A 16316-nucleotide genomic window follows, 5' to 3' on the forward strand; every position below is an offset into this window, starting at 1 on the left:
TATGCCTTGTGTAGTAAGGAAAGGGATGACAGTCAACTGTATTATCCCCCTGGTCCTCTCTCCAAATACTTAAAATGAATAAAGGAGTGAGGGTTAAATGATACCAATTTTTATGTACTATCTTTGTGAATATGTGGGTGCTAAACTTTAACCTTTGTTTGGACATTGATTGTTGGATAAAGGAAAGAAAATGAAAGAGTGAGAAAATTTGAAATTCAATATTTTGAATTGGAGAGAAAACATGAAGAGAAAAAATGAAAATTTTAACTTTATCTTCAATCAAATAAGATAAATTTTCAAATTTCATTTTTTTTCTCCACCAAGCATAGGTTAAATGTGCTTTATAATTATACTTCTTGAAGAATTGAATTCACTGCAACCAATATTCTTAAGAAGTTAAATGCCTTATGTTTAAGTATAGAGATATGGATTGATTGGTGTGGAAGGGTCTGATGTTCCTATTAACAAATTAATAAGGTTCGAAGGAATTTTGGTATCAACACTGTTGGACTGCAAAGAAATCATAATTGCTAGAATTTTAACTAAATATAGTGTCTAGCTACAGTATCGGGCATAATCAGATTCTTTATGCATGGGTTAGATGGCCTTTATGTATTTTCACTTACATTCTATAATTTCCTTTGTCTCGGTAGCATAATGTTATTGTATGTTTTGGGTCTTAAAAGTTGTGTATTTATAACCTTTGATTATAATCTTACCTTCTCACCTTTTGTCATTTTTAATTTTAATAGGATGGATTTGCCTGGTACTGATTGCGGTTGGTCTCCACTAGTGATGGAAAAAAATACTACTACACAATCGGACCAAGGTATGGTTCCTATATTCATGAGACAATCAACTTTGTTATTTCAGTTATTTGTCTTATTGTCCTGCCAGTCTCCTTGAGTTTTGTCTTCTAGGATGACCTACCTAGTTACATTCTAAAATGATGTTCTCTGTTCCCTGTTTGTAATTATGCATTTTCTAAATTGTTATTTACATTCTGTGACAAGTTATTTCTTCTTTCCTTGTTTCACTCTACAGCTTTATGTTATCATTATTATTAACCTCTATTAGCTGGTGTAGTATTATTGAAAAGATATGAGGAAAGCAGGAATAATGTTTCTTTTCCATTTGATATTATATGGGATGTCCATAGGCGAGATTAGGAACTTAAAAAATGGTTACAAACTACTCTAGTATAAGTTTTAATTTGTGAAAGAAACAGGAACACAAGAAGTAAGCATTTTTCCTGCAGATTGATTTGACTACATTCTACATGGAATTGAAGCAATGTGCCAAAATTCATTGAAATATTTGAAAACCAAAATTTTAATAAATCCATTTAAAGGTCTTTTTTTTTCAATGTTTGATCATAAAGAAAGGAAAAGAAAAGGAAAATACAATTATTTAATTTGATTTGGTTGAAGCAGATTGCTTTTACCACTTCACTTGATTTGGTGTAGGATAGTTTTTCTTGGCTTCACTATGATATTGTGTTAGCAGTGCTTCTTGTTGCATGCAGGGTTTGCATGCTGGATAACATTTTTAGGGAGAGAAAATCATTCTTGGGCTTCCATCTAATAGCTTTAGCTTCAAAGGAAAGGAGAGTTTAGGAATATGATCCTTGTCAACCCCATTTTACATATTTAAGTCATTTTTTCCACAAATGGACCTGCAAATCATCCATGATTCATGCCCATAGATCTTTTGTGTGTGGGTGTGTGTTAGACATGTGCAAACCGTTCTTGGTACTAGCAGTAACAATGGAAATTAGAGGAGTTCTGATAGTAATATAGTATAGTTGAAGGCTTTTTTTATATCCCAGAGGTCTGTTCTTTTGTTTGGACAATTGATAGAACTAACAAAATGATTTATTACAGATTCATGTGAAAGTTATGTTCTGGAACAGCGTAAGAGTTATTTCTGATTTACAACATAGACACTTTTCTATGTGAGAACCTTTCTGGGATTTTTTATTAGCATGCTGTCTCCTACTTTTATTGTTGACACTTCCAATTTTTGAACATCAATTGAAATATTGGTTAATAAGTCATTCTATCAACACATTAGGCATTCTTTTGGTTTCTAAATAGGAAATATTTTTTTTTTGGACAGCAAATCTAAATAGGAAATATATTCACCCGATCTCAAAATGTTATTTTTTCTAAATTGTATTTAATGTACATGTACAGTTAACACACACACACACACTATTTCTCTGTTATTCACTTTGTTTATTTTTTTGTCCTTTTGTTCTATGTTAGACTAGCTGCTGGCAAATCCCAAATGAGGTGGCTGAATTGAAAAAGAAGCAGGATGGTGATGTTACAAAAGATCATTTAATGTCAGTTTCAAATACTAATGTATTGTCCGATAGAGGGTCAGGAATGGTTACTCTGAATGCTCCTGCTATTAATACTGGTGGTCGTGATGCTGCTGCTCTTAAACCCTCTAGTCTACAGAACTCGCCATCGGCTTTGGATTTGATCAAGAAGAAATTGCAGGACTCAGGAACACCTGTTGCTTCCTCTTCTATTCCTGCCCCATCTGTACAAACAGGACCTGAATCAAATGGTTCAAAAACAGTTGATTCTACAGCTAAGGGCTTGCAAGTAGATAATAACAAAGATAAAGCAAAAGATACTAATGGTGATGCTAATGTCTCTGATACATCCTCAGATTCTGAAGATGAAGATAATGGGCCTTCGAAGGAGGAGTGCATCATTCAATTTAAGGTATATTTGTTTCTTTCTTTGAGCTGATGTAGTTCTTTCCCGCGTTGTCTTTGTTTCTGTAATGAGGAATCATGATCCTCCTGCACTGTTTTCATTATAGATTGTTAACTACGTCAAAATTATCATATGAAATGTGCCTCCCCACCACCCCTTTTGCTTTTCTTCCATCCTCAGATTATTTTTTATGGAAGATTGTTAAGTTGCTGCATATTTCTATTTAATTAAATTATCTATTGTACCATTTCACATACTTGTATTCATCTTGTTTTGTGTTCTCCTACTTTGTGTCCTGGCTTGAACCCTTGTTTTGTCTTGAATAGAATCAATCTTTCCTCTCATTTGTCTTACCGGTGTAACAACTGCCATGTTAAATATCACTTACAAAATGAAGTTCTTTATATTATGACGTTGAATCCCTTGTTACTGCATTTTTACATAACTATAAAACTTATAAGATTTACTGAATAAAATTGTGTTCATGTCGTATTTAAACCTGTTCTGTGTAAGCAATACACCATGAACTATGACGCACTCTCAAATGTACCTTAGTTTATATCTAATACCGTGTTTATTTGCGCCTGTGAATTTTGTAGGAGATGCTTAAGGAGCGAGGAGTGGCACCATTCTCAAAGTGGGAGAAAGAATTGCCAAAGATAGTATTTGATCCACGTTTTAAGGTTTTATGAAACTATTTTTTTTTATATATATTTTGATTGGGAAACAGTGGCCTTTCCTTCAACTGGAACTCTTATAATAATAGGCCATGCACAAGTTGTACACTTGTACTTTTATTCAATGCTGGGATTTCTATCAACTTTGTCTTAATTCTGTCATGCTGTATGATGTCTGGAGTGGTGTCCATTTTGTGGTTATGCCTTTCATGTGGAATTAAGTCTAATTTTTTGTACATCACCTGATTGAGTGTAATGGATCTAAGAGAAAGTTCTAAATTTTCTCCATGTATATAAATGTTTCAGCATAGGAGTCATATTAATATTATATTTATATCTACCTTCCTTTTTGCAAGAATTTGCTTCTTTCAATTTTTAAGAACTTGCTACTTCTAACTGTTTTTTTTTTTTTTTTGGGGGGGGGGGGGGGAGGTAACAGAATTTATGGAAAAGGATTATCTTCTATAGCTTCCTTGTGGTTGTCTGTCCATGGTTTCTTCGTGGAAATTTCTCTGATGGATATGCATAGAAGCTAGGAATTTTTTTTCAGACAATGCACCTAGGTTTAAAATTGTCTGTTCTTTTTAGATGTCTTACACCCAACATTGCATTTCCTTGTATCTTAATGTTTTTCTTTTCACGTTTTGGCTTGTTTATGTTGTCATCCACATTTTTTTTTAATTTCCATCTGTTATTACAGGCCATCCCAAGTTATTCTGCTAGGAGATCCTTGTTTGAGCATTATGTTAAAACTCGTGCAGAAGAAGAACGTAAAGAAAAACGTGCTGCACTGAAGGCAGCAATTGAAGGATTTAAGCGGTTACTGGATGAAGCCTCAGAAGTTAATATTACCTCATTTTGATGCTCATTCATACTTATTGTTCCGTTGTAAAATCTATCTTCCTTTTTTTCAGGATATTAATTACAATACTGATTATCAAACTTTCCGGAAGAAATGGAGAAATGATCCACGGTTTGAGGCATTGGACCGCAAGGAACAAGAGCACCTATTGAATGAAAGGTGCCGCTTTGCATTTTGATAGGATATTCCTTTTAGCTTTCTGTCATTTTATTTGCATGTGATGTTTTCACATAAGCAGCATCCTTCCCCATCATATTTTTACTTATTTGATTTGTTAATTTTCACACTGGTCATGCTTTTTGATCTCCTAGCCTGGAAGCCGAGTTGGTCTGTCACATCAAACAATGATACACGTCATATGAATGCTTTTGTGGAGGTTTTATGACTGGAAGTCTGTATTTGTATCTATGTCATTCTTAACATGGAAATCTAATAGTTCATTTAGTTTTTCTGATCATTTTTCATGTATGTTGAGCATACAAAATAGAGAAGGTTGATATTTGGTTAATTTCTCTTAATAGGCATGTTTCTGAATTGAATTATGGTTGTAATGCTTCCTTCAGTGGCAAACACGAGATTGAATTATCCACAAAGTAGCCACTATTTGATACAGTACAAATATCATGTTGCAGATTTGCAATAATATTGGCAAATGCAAAATCTGTTGACTTAGAAATATGAAAGATGATGCTGGAAGTCACTAGTCTGAATATGGGGTAGGGTTGATTAACAGCCTCAAAAGTGTGATGATTGATGACAGTATTCAATGTTGTTCTTTATGTAACACTAATTACTGAAGCTACTGAAATCCAAGTGTCTTTTATCAGTTGAAATTTCAATATTTTGTCAAAGGAATTCAATAAAGCTATACATGTTACTATGTTAATGTCTTAATTTATAGTAAGTACTTATCTAGGAACTAGGATACTATCTACTGATCTACTGCGAAACTTACGGGGTGATTAACAACCTCAAAAGTGTGATGATTGATGACAGTATTCAATGTTGTGCTTTATGTAACACTAATTACTGAAATCCAAGTGTCTTTTATCAGTTGAAATTTCAATATTTTGTCAAAGGAATTCAATGAACCTATACATGTTATTTTGTTGATGTCTTAATTTTTATTACTTATCTAGGAACTAAGATACTATCTACTGATCTACTGCGAAACTCATGGGATCCATGCTGCTGCTTAGAATGAATTTTGATTTTTGCTATTCTTCTATCTATGTCCTTCAGGTTGATAGTGTTAAAAGGAGAAAAATGTTAAGGTTGTTTAGCTTAAATTGACACAGGCGGAAATATATTGGTTGAGAATTTGGGATGCAAATAATCAATCATTGCATGGTAGTTTATACAACTTTATATATATGTGTGAGGAGGGATCCATTTACTCCAAGAGTAACTCTTTTAGAGTTACTCCTCATCCTCACCATTCATTTTCTTAAGATGTAATGGTTAAAATTAGTTACTTATTACAACCATTAGATTTTAAGAAAATGAATGATGAGGATGGGGAGTAACTCTAAAAAAGTTACACTTGGAGTAAGTGGGTCTCTGCTCTCTCTCTCTCTCTCTATATATATATATATATATATTTTTATTTTTATTTTTTTTATTTTTTTCAAATGAGGTTTTTCCCCACCCTCTTGGCTCTACAGAATCTACCAGTTAACTGGGAATGCAAGTGCAATATTTCCTTTGATAACCTTCCTTACATTCTACCCTTTCTTCCAAGGATTCCCTAGAGAGGGGAATTATATTTAAATGTAGCTCATTTTCTTTACAACAATAGGCATAGAGATGAAGAAATCAAGTCACATTTGTTGCATGCCAGTGTCTATTTTTTTTTTCTTTCTCCACCAGCATCAGCTCAATTGTTGTATGCAACAATTTGTTCAAATTGAATGTCATCTTTCCAGCCAATCCTTTTGATTTTGTTATTCAAATTTGGTACATCCGACTGGGCTGAGTTCTTACCTTTGTGTGTATATGTACTGCTTTAGTTTGGTTCCTCATTTGCATTAATATTGAACTTTTTCCTAGACAGAGAAATGATTTCTATTGATAATCCTTGAAAGCAACATGAGTCAGCAGGTAGTAGGCTAATGACAGACTCTCGGATTCGCTGTGGGTGTGTCCTTATGCCCTCTGAACTCTTTGAATTTGCATGGTAGATGGTTTTGTTTTTTTTTTTTTATCAAATGAGACTTTTACTGAATGCTGGTTGATGGGGTTCCTATTTGTGTTTCAGAGTGCTTCCTTTGAAGAAAGCTGCTGAAGAAAAGGCTCAAGCAATGCGTGCAGCTGCTGCTGCCAGTTTTAAGTCAATGCTTAAAGAGCGAGGAGATATATCTTTTAACTCCCGTTGGTCCAGGGTATGGGTGCACTTTGAATTAGTTGTGACATTCTTTTCTGTTCTTTAGATGCAGGATTTTGAAACAAATTTTGTCTTAAAGTGCTAAGTCCATTCTGCTAGGTGGAAAAAACACTGAAGCACATTCAGAAAATTTAACTTATTTTCTCACAGCAAGCTTCAACTTTGGATTGTTAATCAAGGATATAGTTTGTTATTTAACTCCTTTTAGAAATGAGTGGGAGTATACTTGTACATGTGTGTAACTTTTGAATGTGGCGTGTCTTAGCTTTTCTGTGGTATGTACCATCTAATTTATAGTCTTCTGTTGATGCAGGTCAAAGAAAATTTAAGGGATGACCCAAGATATAAATGTGTGAGGCATGAGGATAGGGAAGTTTTGTTCAATGAGTATATATCTGAACTGAAAGCTGCTGAACATGCAGCAGAAAGAGAGACCAAAGCTAAAAGGGAGGAGCAGGTATTAGCTGGTTATATATGATGAATGCTTTTTTTTAATCAACAAATAAGTTGCTAAGTAGAAAAGAGAATAACTGTCATCTACCTTTTTTATCCTATTATTATATTTATTGGTGCCTTAACATGCTGCTGCTCTATGTTCCTAGTGGGCAGAAGATGTTGTAAAATTATGTTGTAGTAACTTTTATTATGGGAATATGGGTATTGTTGGAGTTTGCTTGTTGATTTTTTTGTGTATTGATGTTCTCCCAGCAACTCATTTTCATTCATTTTTTTGTGATGTATCTGTATTGGTTATGAAGCAAAATACTTGAAGTTGAAACTTGTTTATAGGACAAGCTCAGGGAAAGAGAACGGGAGCTGCGCAAAAGAAAGGAAAGAGAAGAACAGGAAATGGAAAGGGTGCGACTAAAAATTCGAAGAAAGGACGCAGTTACTTTATTTCAAGCTTTACTTGTGGAGACAATCAAAGACCCTCTGGTACAGATTTTTTGTGTGTGGTATGGTTATATTTATTATTTTCATCTCTAATAATCAACTTAAGTGGTCCCCCCCAACCCCAGAAAAAAAATCTGAAAAGATTAGAATTATATCCCCTTTGGATTAATTTCATTTTATTTGAGTATTGATATCTTTGAAGCTTTATTCTACCGGTTTCTGATTAGATGCAATACAGTACCATCATGAATAGGACTAAACTGCATTCAGTAGATTAGGGGGGATAGACTAAAAGAAAAAAGATAAGAATTAGATTAATGGGAATGTGTATTTCTACTTTCTAACACTTGAAGGTTGAATTGTATTAAGATTGCTTGTTTGTAATTTGCTTTGTTGGTAGGAATTTGCTGTTAATGATAATAAATTCGTTATCCTATTTTCTTTCATTAATTATAAATTAATGGCATTTGTGTACTCATGTTCTCAGGTATCATGGACGGAATCTAAGCCTAAATTAGAAAAGGATGCTCAAAGACGTGCAACTAATCCTGATCTTGATCCATTGGACACGGAAAAGCTCTTTCGGGAACATGTCAAGATGCTTCAGGAAGTAAGTGAATATATAATGCTAGTGGTTTTCTACGGCATTCTCTTTTGCTATATTATTGCCTGTGTTTTATGGTTACTTACACACACACACACACATCCATATACATATATATACATGTGTGTGCTCTTCAGTGGTAAATGAGACACAGTGGCACTTGTATCTCCCACTCTTAACACTCGTGACCATTGTGGTTTGACCAGCGTTGTGCGCACGAGTTTAGAGTTCTCTTAGCTGAAGTGTTGACTTCTGATGCTGCATCTCAAGAAACTGACGATGGAAAAACAGTGCTTAATTCTTGGTCTACAGCTAAACGTCTTTTAAAATCTGATCCAAGATATAACAAAGTTCCAAGAAAAGAAAGAGAAGCATTGTGGCGCCGCTATGCTGAGGATATGCTGCGGGGGCAAAAGGCATCTCATGATTCCAGGGAAGAGAAACATACAGATGCTGAAGGTAGAAATTATCTAGAATCTTCCAAACCTCCATTTGAATCTGGGAGATCGTACGAGCGAAGATAATTCTTTTCGAAATTCTTGTTATCTCTTCTCTCCTATGCCAGAGATTAGGTTTCCTTAGTTTGAAGCCCTGACATTAGAACATAATTATATTACCTTTTTTAAGTTCTTAATACTGTGTTTAGTACATTACTCTCATTCCTCAGACCGCATTTGTATACTATTACCATTCTTGAGAGCAGAAGTATCATTGAGGGCAGTGCCCCATATCCTTTTTCAATTCTCAAATACATTTGTTCCGTCTTTGAAATGAGATTAATAAAGTTCATTATATCCTCTCCATGTGGTTTATAAATGATAAAGAATATAGATGAAGAAGTATAAAACTAATCTTCTAATTTATTTTTATCACTTTAACTTCTTAATTGATTTGAATTATTAAATATATTAGGGTTATTAATCAATTTAAATTGAATTTACCAAAAAAAGATTAATTGGAATATGTTGCTTGTGTTATTAATTTAAATGTTGAAATATTCACATTTTGGAGGTAAAAAAATGAATAGGTGTAGTATTTGTTTTATGTGATAAAGTCCTTGCTTTGAAAACTATTGGTACCTAACGAAGTTTTCAGAATTTTCAAACTTAAATCTCTTTGTCGAAGGAGATCGCACGCAAAATCTTCATTTGTAACAAAAGTACCTCTAAGCTCTTGTGAACGTGAACATTACAATCACTTACACATACACATGTAAGGTTTTTTTTTTTTTTTTCCAAAAAAAGTTAATTTGCTGGAATGTTAGTTGTTATTAGGAGAGAAGATATAATTCACAACATTTTTCGTTTTTCTTTTCCTTTTAATTATCCAACTCACCTTATATGGACAAATGTAAGAATAAGTTCATAGAATTTCAATTTCATAAAATTTAAGGTATTTGATGTAATTCTAAAGTCGCTCTTGCTCACACACCTTGATCAATGAACTAATCTAGACCCCTTAATTACTATCATTCATCATTTTGATCAGGAACGCTTATTAAGGCCATGAAAAAAACGATGCTTTCTCCTCTTCGAGTGCCTCCGAGATTCTTTTGTCATGACATAGGAGACAAATTGAACCTGCACAGGAATATAATACCATAAAATTACACTCTGTTAAAGATGTCATTCAATAAGTGGACAAGGCAAGAAAAACTAAACATAGATTTGTAAATAACACTCAACAATGAAATACCATTACACAAGAATAGAAAAGGGGCTGATTTCTTGAACTCGAATTCTAGATTTCTTTATACTAAGCAATATAATTCTATTTGAAATGACATGCCCTATTTGCTAACATGATGTAACAAATTAAGATGCAAGCAAACCATATATTTTTCTGAAAAAAAGGGTTATCAAAAGCTTTTTTGGAGACTTGTTTGAACATAAATACGAGAATGAGTATATAATAAAACAATGCCATAGGAAGAACGATTCTTTTAAGGATATGTGATGCTTAAAATTCCAATATTGGAAAAAGAGACTAATGTAGAGAAAATGAGTTAGCTGAGAAGAGATACAAAATCAATTTGAACGCAGAACACAAAAGGCAAACCTGAGAATTATTCCGCACACCAAAATTTTGAAGTGCTTCATTATCATCTAGGAGCTTGTTGTTATGGCATGATAAACAATAATTTGCCCATACGTGCTTCCTACAATTACATAAGTTTTTGTAATACTGAGTTGCACAAAATCAGGATTTCCAGAGATGAACTATTGCTGTCAAATAAAATATTATAACATTGACTTTAAGTGCTCTTCTAATGAACAGTAGCTTCTGGAACACGGCAAAGTGGTTCACTAACTTCTTTCTTGTTTTTGAGAAAGGAGTAATGGCGATGGAATAGAGAGAAAAGAAAACTGTAACTCACCAGGAAATATGGCGGTGACCCATGCTGGATTGTTCCATGTCATTTACCTTCTTCTTGATGGCAAGTTTCAAATCCTTGACTGTCGCTGAATTCATCACTATCACATCTTACACCACCAAAATAACTAGTGAATCAGATCAGAGCTTAAAATTTTCAATTTGCAATAGTGAATAGTAATGCAAGTATTACCAAGTGTAGTTCCATCCAATTTCAGGACAGAAATGCGCATGGCACTACCCAATTCAAGGTTGATGAGAGTGTCAACATCTGCAAAAGTTGGGTTCTTGGGGACATCAGAAAGTATAGGATCATCTAGCAAGGTTGTCAGCAATGAGTTCAACCTTGCCTTCTTCACGCTGCTCTTGTTATATTCTTCCATGTTTATGCTCCCAAGCTTTCCAAAACAACCAACTTTTTGGTCAGCCTGCATACAATTGAGGCCAGGGAACATTATTCCCTTCAATCTTAATTTAAGTACATGTATTCAAATCCAACAATACATATTCTCTTGGACCTAGACATTAGTAAAATGGCTACTGTTTATTATTACCAAACAACAACTAACATAACACAACACCACACCAACTAACAGGTAGTCTCCAAATTGAGCAAAAAGAATAATTTCTTTGACTCATGTTCCTTGAAACACACTAAATGTTTGTCTGTGTAGAGTAGCAATTGTTTGTTTCTAAAGCATAGAACTTCAAATAGTGGACAGAATAATTTTTATTTTATTTTCCCACAACACCAAAGGATACACCGATTTCAGTTTAAAGAAAAATATCTTAAACGAATAGCAGCACTCTGATTGAATGATAAGAAGCTTTTGCAACAATGCTTCCTTGAATGCAGAAAACATGAACAATTTAATTTGTATAATAATAGAACATCATGGACCAGCTGAAGTGAAAATTCACCTAGTTTCGTGTGCAGGAAAAAAAAATACACAACTCTCTACAAAAATACTGCATCCACTTATCCAAACACGTGTTAGAATAGAACATTAACATGATGAAATTGCACTAAATCTACGCACATGCTCAAATCTAAGCAGCAGAATGCACCTGAAAAGAGGCTTTTTAGCTTGTCAAGCAACAATTCAAGACGATTGAACTGAGAAAGAGAGTTGTCGCGTTAATTTGGGAATTGAAAAAAAAAAAAATCATTAAGCTGAACGAAGAAGGAAATGGGCCGGGCCGGAAAAATGTGGTCCGAACCAAAAACCCGGGCCGGTACTGGTGAGTGAAACACGTGTTGTATTTTGCGTGCGTGCGTGTGTTAGTATCTTCTTGAATTAAGTGAAGAGCAACTACGCCGAAGCGTGAACGGCATGGCGGAGAAAGCGGCGGCGCCACCACCGTCGAAGCCTCTTACAACTCAGGAGTGGGAAACCCTAATCGAAGGCTTCCAGAACGGCGTGCACTGCAAATGGAGCTCTCTGGATCCTCTCTTCGATCCCCTTCTCTCCTCTCTGCACCGGAAGGACTTCCCTCTCTCCCTCAAGCTCCAACTCCTCGTCTTCCTCGACGAATTCTCTCTATCCTTCTTCACCTCACATAACCACCTCCACCGTCTCGTCGACGCGCTCAAAACCGTCGTTCACGCGCCCCTCGAAGCCGCCGCCCCTTCAGCTTCCACCTTCAAGGACCAATTCATGGTCTCCACCACCTCAATTCTCATCTGCGCATCTGAAAACGTCGTTGTCGAGGCTCAAACGGAGAATAACTTGGTCGAGTTCTTGTTAACGGTCATAAACCGGCCGAATTTCGGTTCGGACCGGCACACGCGCGGCGTCGCGTGCGAATGCCTCAGGGAATTGGAGCGGTGGAAACCGGGATTGCTTTCGGATGTGGTTGGACACTTGTGGAGTCTGTGCCAGAACGAGCGAACTCACGCTTCACAGTATTACCTCCTGCTCTTCACTTCGGTGATTCATAGCATCGTCGCTCGGAAACTCAACGTCTCGATTCTCACCACGTCGGTTCCGATGGTTCCGTTCAATGCGCCAAATTGCGTGACGGATTCGGGTTCGGGTTCAAGTTCAGATTTAGGTTCGGGATTGAATGTGAAGGAGTTGAGGAGGGCGTTAGCGTTTTTGCTGGAGTGGCCGCAAGTGATGACTCCTAGCGGGATGATGGAGTTTATGTGTATGATAATTCCCGTGGCTGTGGCGTTGGAATTGCAACCTTCCATGCTGAAGGTGCAGTTGTTTGGAATGATTCATTCCTTTGACCCTATCCTGTGTCATGTCGTTTTGAGCATGTATCTGCGTTTCTTGAATGCGTTTGATGGTCAAGAGGGAGAGGTTTCTCGCAGGCTCTTGTTGATTTCCAGAGAATCTCAGCATTATTTGGTGTTTCGCTTGTTGGCTCTGCACTGGCTGTTGGGTTTCAATCGAATGATTTTCAACAAGGCAAAGCCTTCCCTTGAATTGTGCTCCACTTTCTTTCCTGTTTTGTTTGATCCTCTGGCTTTGAAAGCCTTGAAGCTTGACCTTCTTGCCTTTTGCTCGGTTTGTGCTCGTGTATTGAGGCTCAAAGGTGGTTCTCATGAGCTAATTGATCCGGTGAGGCTGTTTGAGGATGGCCTTGTTTGTGTGTCTTCTTTCAAATGGTTGCCTCCTGGGAGCACAGAGACTGCTGTTGCAGTCCGCACCTCCCATAAGTTTCTGATTGCTTCATCGTCTCATTCCGATAATGATCCTTCCACCACGAGGGATCTGTTGGACTCTGCGATATTTCGCACTTTGCAGGTGCTTAAGAGTGTTTCTATTTTAGAAGTTGCATTCTAATTATAGAATTCTTTATATCCTAGTATGCTAGTAACTCAAAAGTTCAGATTCCAAGGTTAATTGCTGCAAAGAGCTCTTGTTTTTTGTCAGTGTTGTGTGTCAGGCATGATGTATTCAAGTTTCTTTGTTTTGTTTTTTAGGGGTTGCTTGTGAACATGATGTTGGAGAGTAGGAGACTGGTTCCCATTGTTGTTGCTTTTGTTGACCGTTTACTCTCGTGTCAAAAGCATTCTTGGTTGGGTGAGTGCTTACTTCAGAAGTTTGATAAGCACTTGCTTCCAAATGTGAGGATGGATTATAAGTTGGTTTACTGCTTCCCAATATTTGAAAGAATTGCTGAAAATCAGACAATACCTCCTTGTGCATTGTTAGAGCTGCTCACAAACTTCATGATTTTCCTTGTGGAGAAACATGGCCCAGATACAGGGATGAAATCATGGTCCCAGGGAAGTCGAGCTCTTGGAATTTGCCGAACTATGTTGATGCATCACCATAGCTCTAGATTGTTCCTAAGACTATCTCGTCTACTTTCTTTTACATGTCTCTATTTTCCTGATTTGGAAGTCCGTGATAATTCAAGGTATTACATTATGAATTGCTGCTCTTGACATAATATTCTAGTTTTCTCCTTCACCTCTGGCGTATGAATTATTTCTTGAAGTTAAAGATAGCTGTAGAAGGTTAAGAGGGCCTGCAAAAATGATTGCCTGTCTGTGCTGATATATAGTATTTTTCAGGATCTACTTGCGTATGCTGGTCTGCATTCCAGGAAAGAAGCTTAGAGACATCTTGAATCTGGGGGACACGATTCTTGGAATTTCACAATCTTCACATCCAACCTCGTTTTTCAACGTTCAGTCACCTCGACCTTCTCAGAAATTGAAGACATTTAAAAACTTATCATCCTGCATTCACCTTGAGCGTCTGGTCCCATTGTTAGTCAAACAGTTTTGGTCTCTGTCGTTATCAAATTTAGTTGTAAGTAACACCAAACCTGCTTATCTGGAGAGCATCAGAGACCTCAAAGCTCCTGTTGAGGAAAATGAATTTTCTGATAGTTCCAATACACAGATCATTCCTGAATCTGGAAGAATAAATCACCCACAGGAGCCACTCCGTGTCATGGATTCTAGAGTTGCTGAAATTTTGAACACATTAAGGAAGTACTTTTCCTGCATTCCTGACTTCAGATATATACCAGGTCTCAAAGTCAGAATATCATGTTGTTTGAGATTTGAATCTAATACTTTCAATCGCATGTTGGGAAAAGATAAAACTGCCACGTCCTTGGAAGAGGTGGATGCACTTCCGGCTATATATGCTACTGTGTTAAAATTCTCGTCATCTGCGCCATATGTGTCAATTCCATCCTATCGTATACCTTTTCTTCTTGGTGAACCTTACAATAAAGATTCTGCATCTCAAGATGCCTCCCTAAGTATTGTTCCTGTTGATGTTGGAAATGATTCCCAGGAAGAGGAAAAATATAGAGCTATTGTTGAGATTGATTTGGAGCCCAGGGAACCCACACCAGGTATAGTTGATGTTCACATTGAAACAAATGCAGAAAATAGTCAAATCATCCAAGGTCAACTTCAAGGAATCACAGTAGGCATAGAAGACATGTTTCTCAAGGCTATTGTCCCAACAGACATCCCAGAAGATGAAATACCTCGATACAACTTTGACTTGTTCAATACTTTATGGGAGGCATGTGGCTCATCCTCCAGCACTGGCCGGGAGACATTTCAGTTGAAAGGAGGCAAAGGGATTGCTGCCATCAGTGGAACTCAATCAGTCAAGCTTCTTGATGTCCCTGCAACCTCTTTAATCCAGGCAACTGAGCGCCATTTGGCACATTTTGTCGTAGGTGTGAGTGGGGAGCCACTTATTGATGCCATATGGGAAGGGGGAATCATTCAAAATGTCATTTGGGAAGATGCTTCTCCTGATGCTACTTCTGTTACTAATCATGATACAGGTCCACTCCGTCTTACTTACAATGATGAAGAGTATGAGAAGGGGGCTATTAGCAATAGTAGAAAAAGAAACCTGGGTTGTTTTCTTGTTCTAATATTTCTTCCACCGCGGTTCCATCTCCTTTTCCAAATGGAAGTTGGTGATGTTTCAACTTTAGTTCGTATTCGTACAGATCATTGGCCGAGCTTGGCCTACATTGATGATTATTTAGAAGCTTTGTATCTGTCATAAGAGCTTTCGTTTCACCTACATTGATGACTGTAGAAAGATGAATAATCCTCAATCAGTTTATCGAAACATATGTCCTTTTTTTTTCTTGTTCTTTTGCAATACACAATTTTTTTATATTATCTGTGGACTGTGGCTGTGCTGTTCAAGAAGAACTCATTTTTTTCTTATATGCATTTTAAGAGCATATCAGGTGATAGTTGTTCAAATGAGACAAATTAAGCTTGACCATTTATATATAAGTGTATTGTCAAGATTTGTTTGTCTCATGATAACAAATGAAAAGGGTTCTCCCTTGATATGCCCCTTTGTATGCATACACAAGAGACTTCTAATATAATCCAACTTGGTTTTTATGTGTAGTATGCTAGCAAACTACACCTTTGGAGTAACATATTCCTTTTAAAAAAACAAGTGGGAATGTACAAGCAATAAGAGCTGCTACTATACTCCCATTGAATTTTTAGAAGGAATCTATTAGCAACACCTTTGGGCATATTTTAACAAATCTAAGTTGTAGCTTGCTAAAATACTCCTTATTATAACAAGTAGGAGTATTTTAGCATCTATGGGTGCTAATATTCTTTTACTTGCTCTTTAAAAGAAGTATTTTGCTAAGCTCAGATAATATATACGAAGCATAGGAGAATTAAAACAACCCCTTCTCCATTTCATGTCAAGTTAAAGCTACTGCTGCATCATAAAGCCTTTTCTTTTTGTTACATATAGCCCAGTAATATGGATTTAGAGGCTTGGGTGGGTGGAAAAAATGCCAAACCTAAAACTGA

The 16316-nt window shown here is 36.3% G+C and overlaps 2 protein-coding genes and 1 pseudogene across 6 annotated transcripts; 2 read left to right on the forward strand and 1 right to left on the reverse strand.

Moving 5' to 3' along the window:
* Positions 1–753: 753 nt before the first annotated feature.
* LOC114376928 lies at positions 754–8901 on the forward strand (annotated as a pseudogene). The gene is made up of 10 exons (XR_003659025.1): positions 754–829; positions 2268–2738; positions 3332–3415; positions 4110–4250; positions 4324–4430; positions 6529–6652; positions 6968–7111; positions 7444–7590; positions 8036–8158; positions 8359–8901. The product of XR_003659025.1 is annotated as a pre-mRNA-processing protein 40C-like (transcript).
* A 592-nt stretch (positions 8902–9493) lies between these two features.
* LOC114376151 (U11/U12 small nuclear ribonucleoprotein 25 kDa protein-like) lies at positions 9494–11722 on the reverse strand. 4 transcript variants are annotated; one of them, XM_028334118.1, is made up of 5 exons: positions 11594–11722; positions 10719–10953; positions 10530–10626; positions 10211–10310; positions 9494–9732 (listed from the first exon to the last, which is right to left on the reverse strand). In XM_028334118.1, exons 2-5 carry the CDS (start codon positions 10906–10908, stop codon positions 9637–9639), a joined length of 483 nt encoding a protein of 160 aa, XP_028189919.1. In that variant the 5' UTR covers positions 10909–10953; positions 11594–11722; the 3' UTR covers positions 9494–9636. The 4 variants fall into 4 exon arrangements, with proteins under 4 accessions (XP_028189919.1, XP_028189916.1, XP_028189918.1 ...); XM_028334115.1 differs by having other exon boundaries at positions 10530–10635; XM_028334117.1 differs by having other exon boundaries at positions 10530–10635; positions 10719–10923; positions 11594–11708.
* Positions 11723–11744: 22 nt separating this feature from the next.
* On the forward strand, positions 11745–15618 carry LOC114376137 (AP-5 complex subunit beta-1). Its single transcript, XM_028334079.1, has 3 exons — positions 11745–13281; positions 13461–13900; positions 14058–15618. The coding sequence occupies exons 1-3, from the start codon at positions 11860–11862 to the stop codon at positions 15529–15531; spliced, it is 3336 nt and encodes a 1111-aa protein (XP_028189880.1). The 5' UTR covers positions 11745–11859; the 3' UTR covers positions 15532–15618.
* Positions 15619–16316: the final 698 nt, after the last annotated feature.

Source organism: Glycine soja, chromosome 11 (genome assembly GCF_004193775.1).
Source record: "Glycine soja cultivar W05 chromosome 11, ASM419377v2, whole genome shotgun sequence".
In the NCBI taxonomy this organism is placed as follows: domain Eukaryota; kingdom Viridiplantae; phylum Streptophyta; class Magnoliopsida; order Fabales; family Fabaceae; genus Glycine; species Glycine soja.

Bases quoted from the DNA above. Each gene is read 5' to 3' on its own strand.
- LOC114376151 (XM_028334115.1), bottom strand. From the start codon at position 10,908: ATGGAAGAATATAACAAGAGCAGCGTGAAGAAGGCAAGGTTGAACTCA. The intron at 10,636-10,718 runs GTAATACTTGCA...TGGTGGTGTAAG, and splicing joins ATTGGATGGAACTACACTTG to ATGTGATAGTGATGAATTCA. The intron at 10,311-10,529 runs GTGAGTTACAGT...ATGTAATTGTAG, and splicing joins GGTCACCGCCATATTTCCTG to GAAGCACGTATGGGCAAATT.
- LOC114376137 (XM_028334079.1), top strand. From the start codon at position 11,860: ATGGCGGAGAAAGCGGCGGCGCCACCACCGTCGAAGCCTCTTACAACT. The intron at 13,282-13,460 runs GTGCTTAAGAGT...TTTGTTTTTTAG, and splicing joins CGATATTTCGCACTTTGCAG to GGGTTGCTTGTGAACATGAT. The intron at 13,901-14,057 runs GTATTACATTAT...AGTATTTTTCAG, and splicing joins GAAGTCCGTGATAATTCAAG to GATCTACTTGCGTATGCTGG.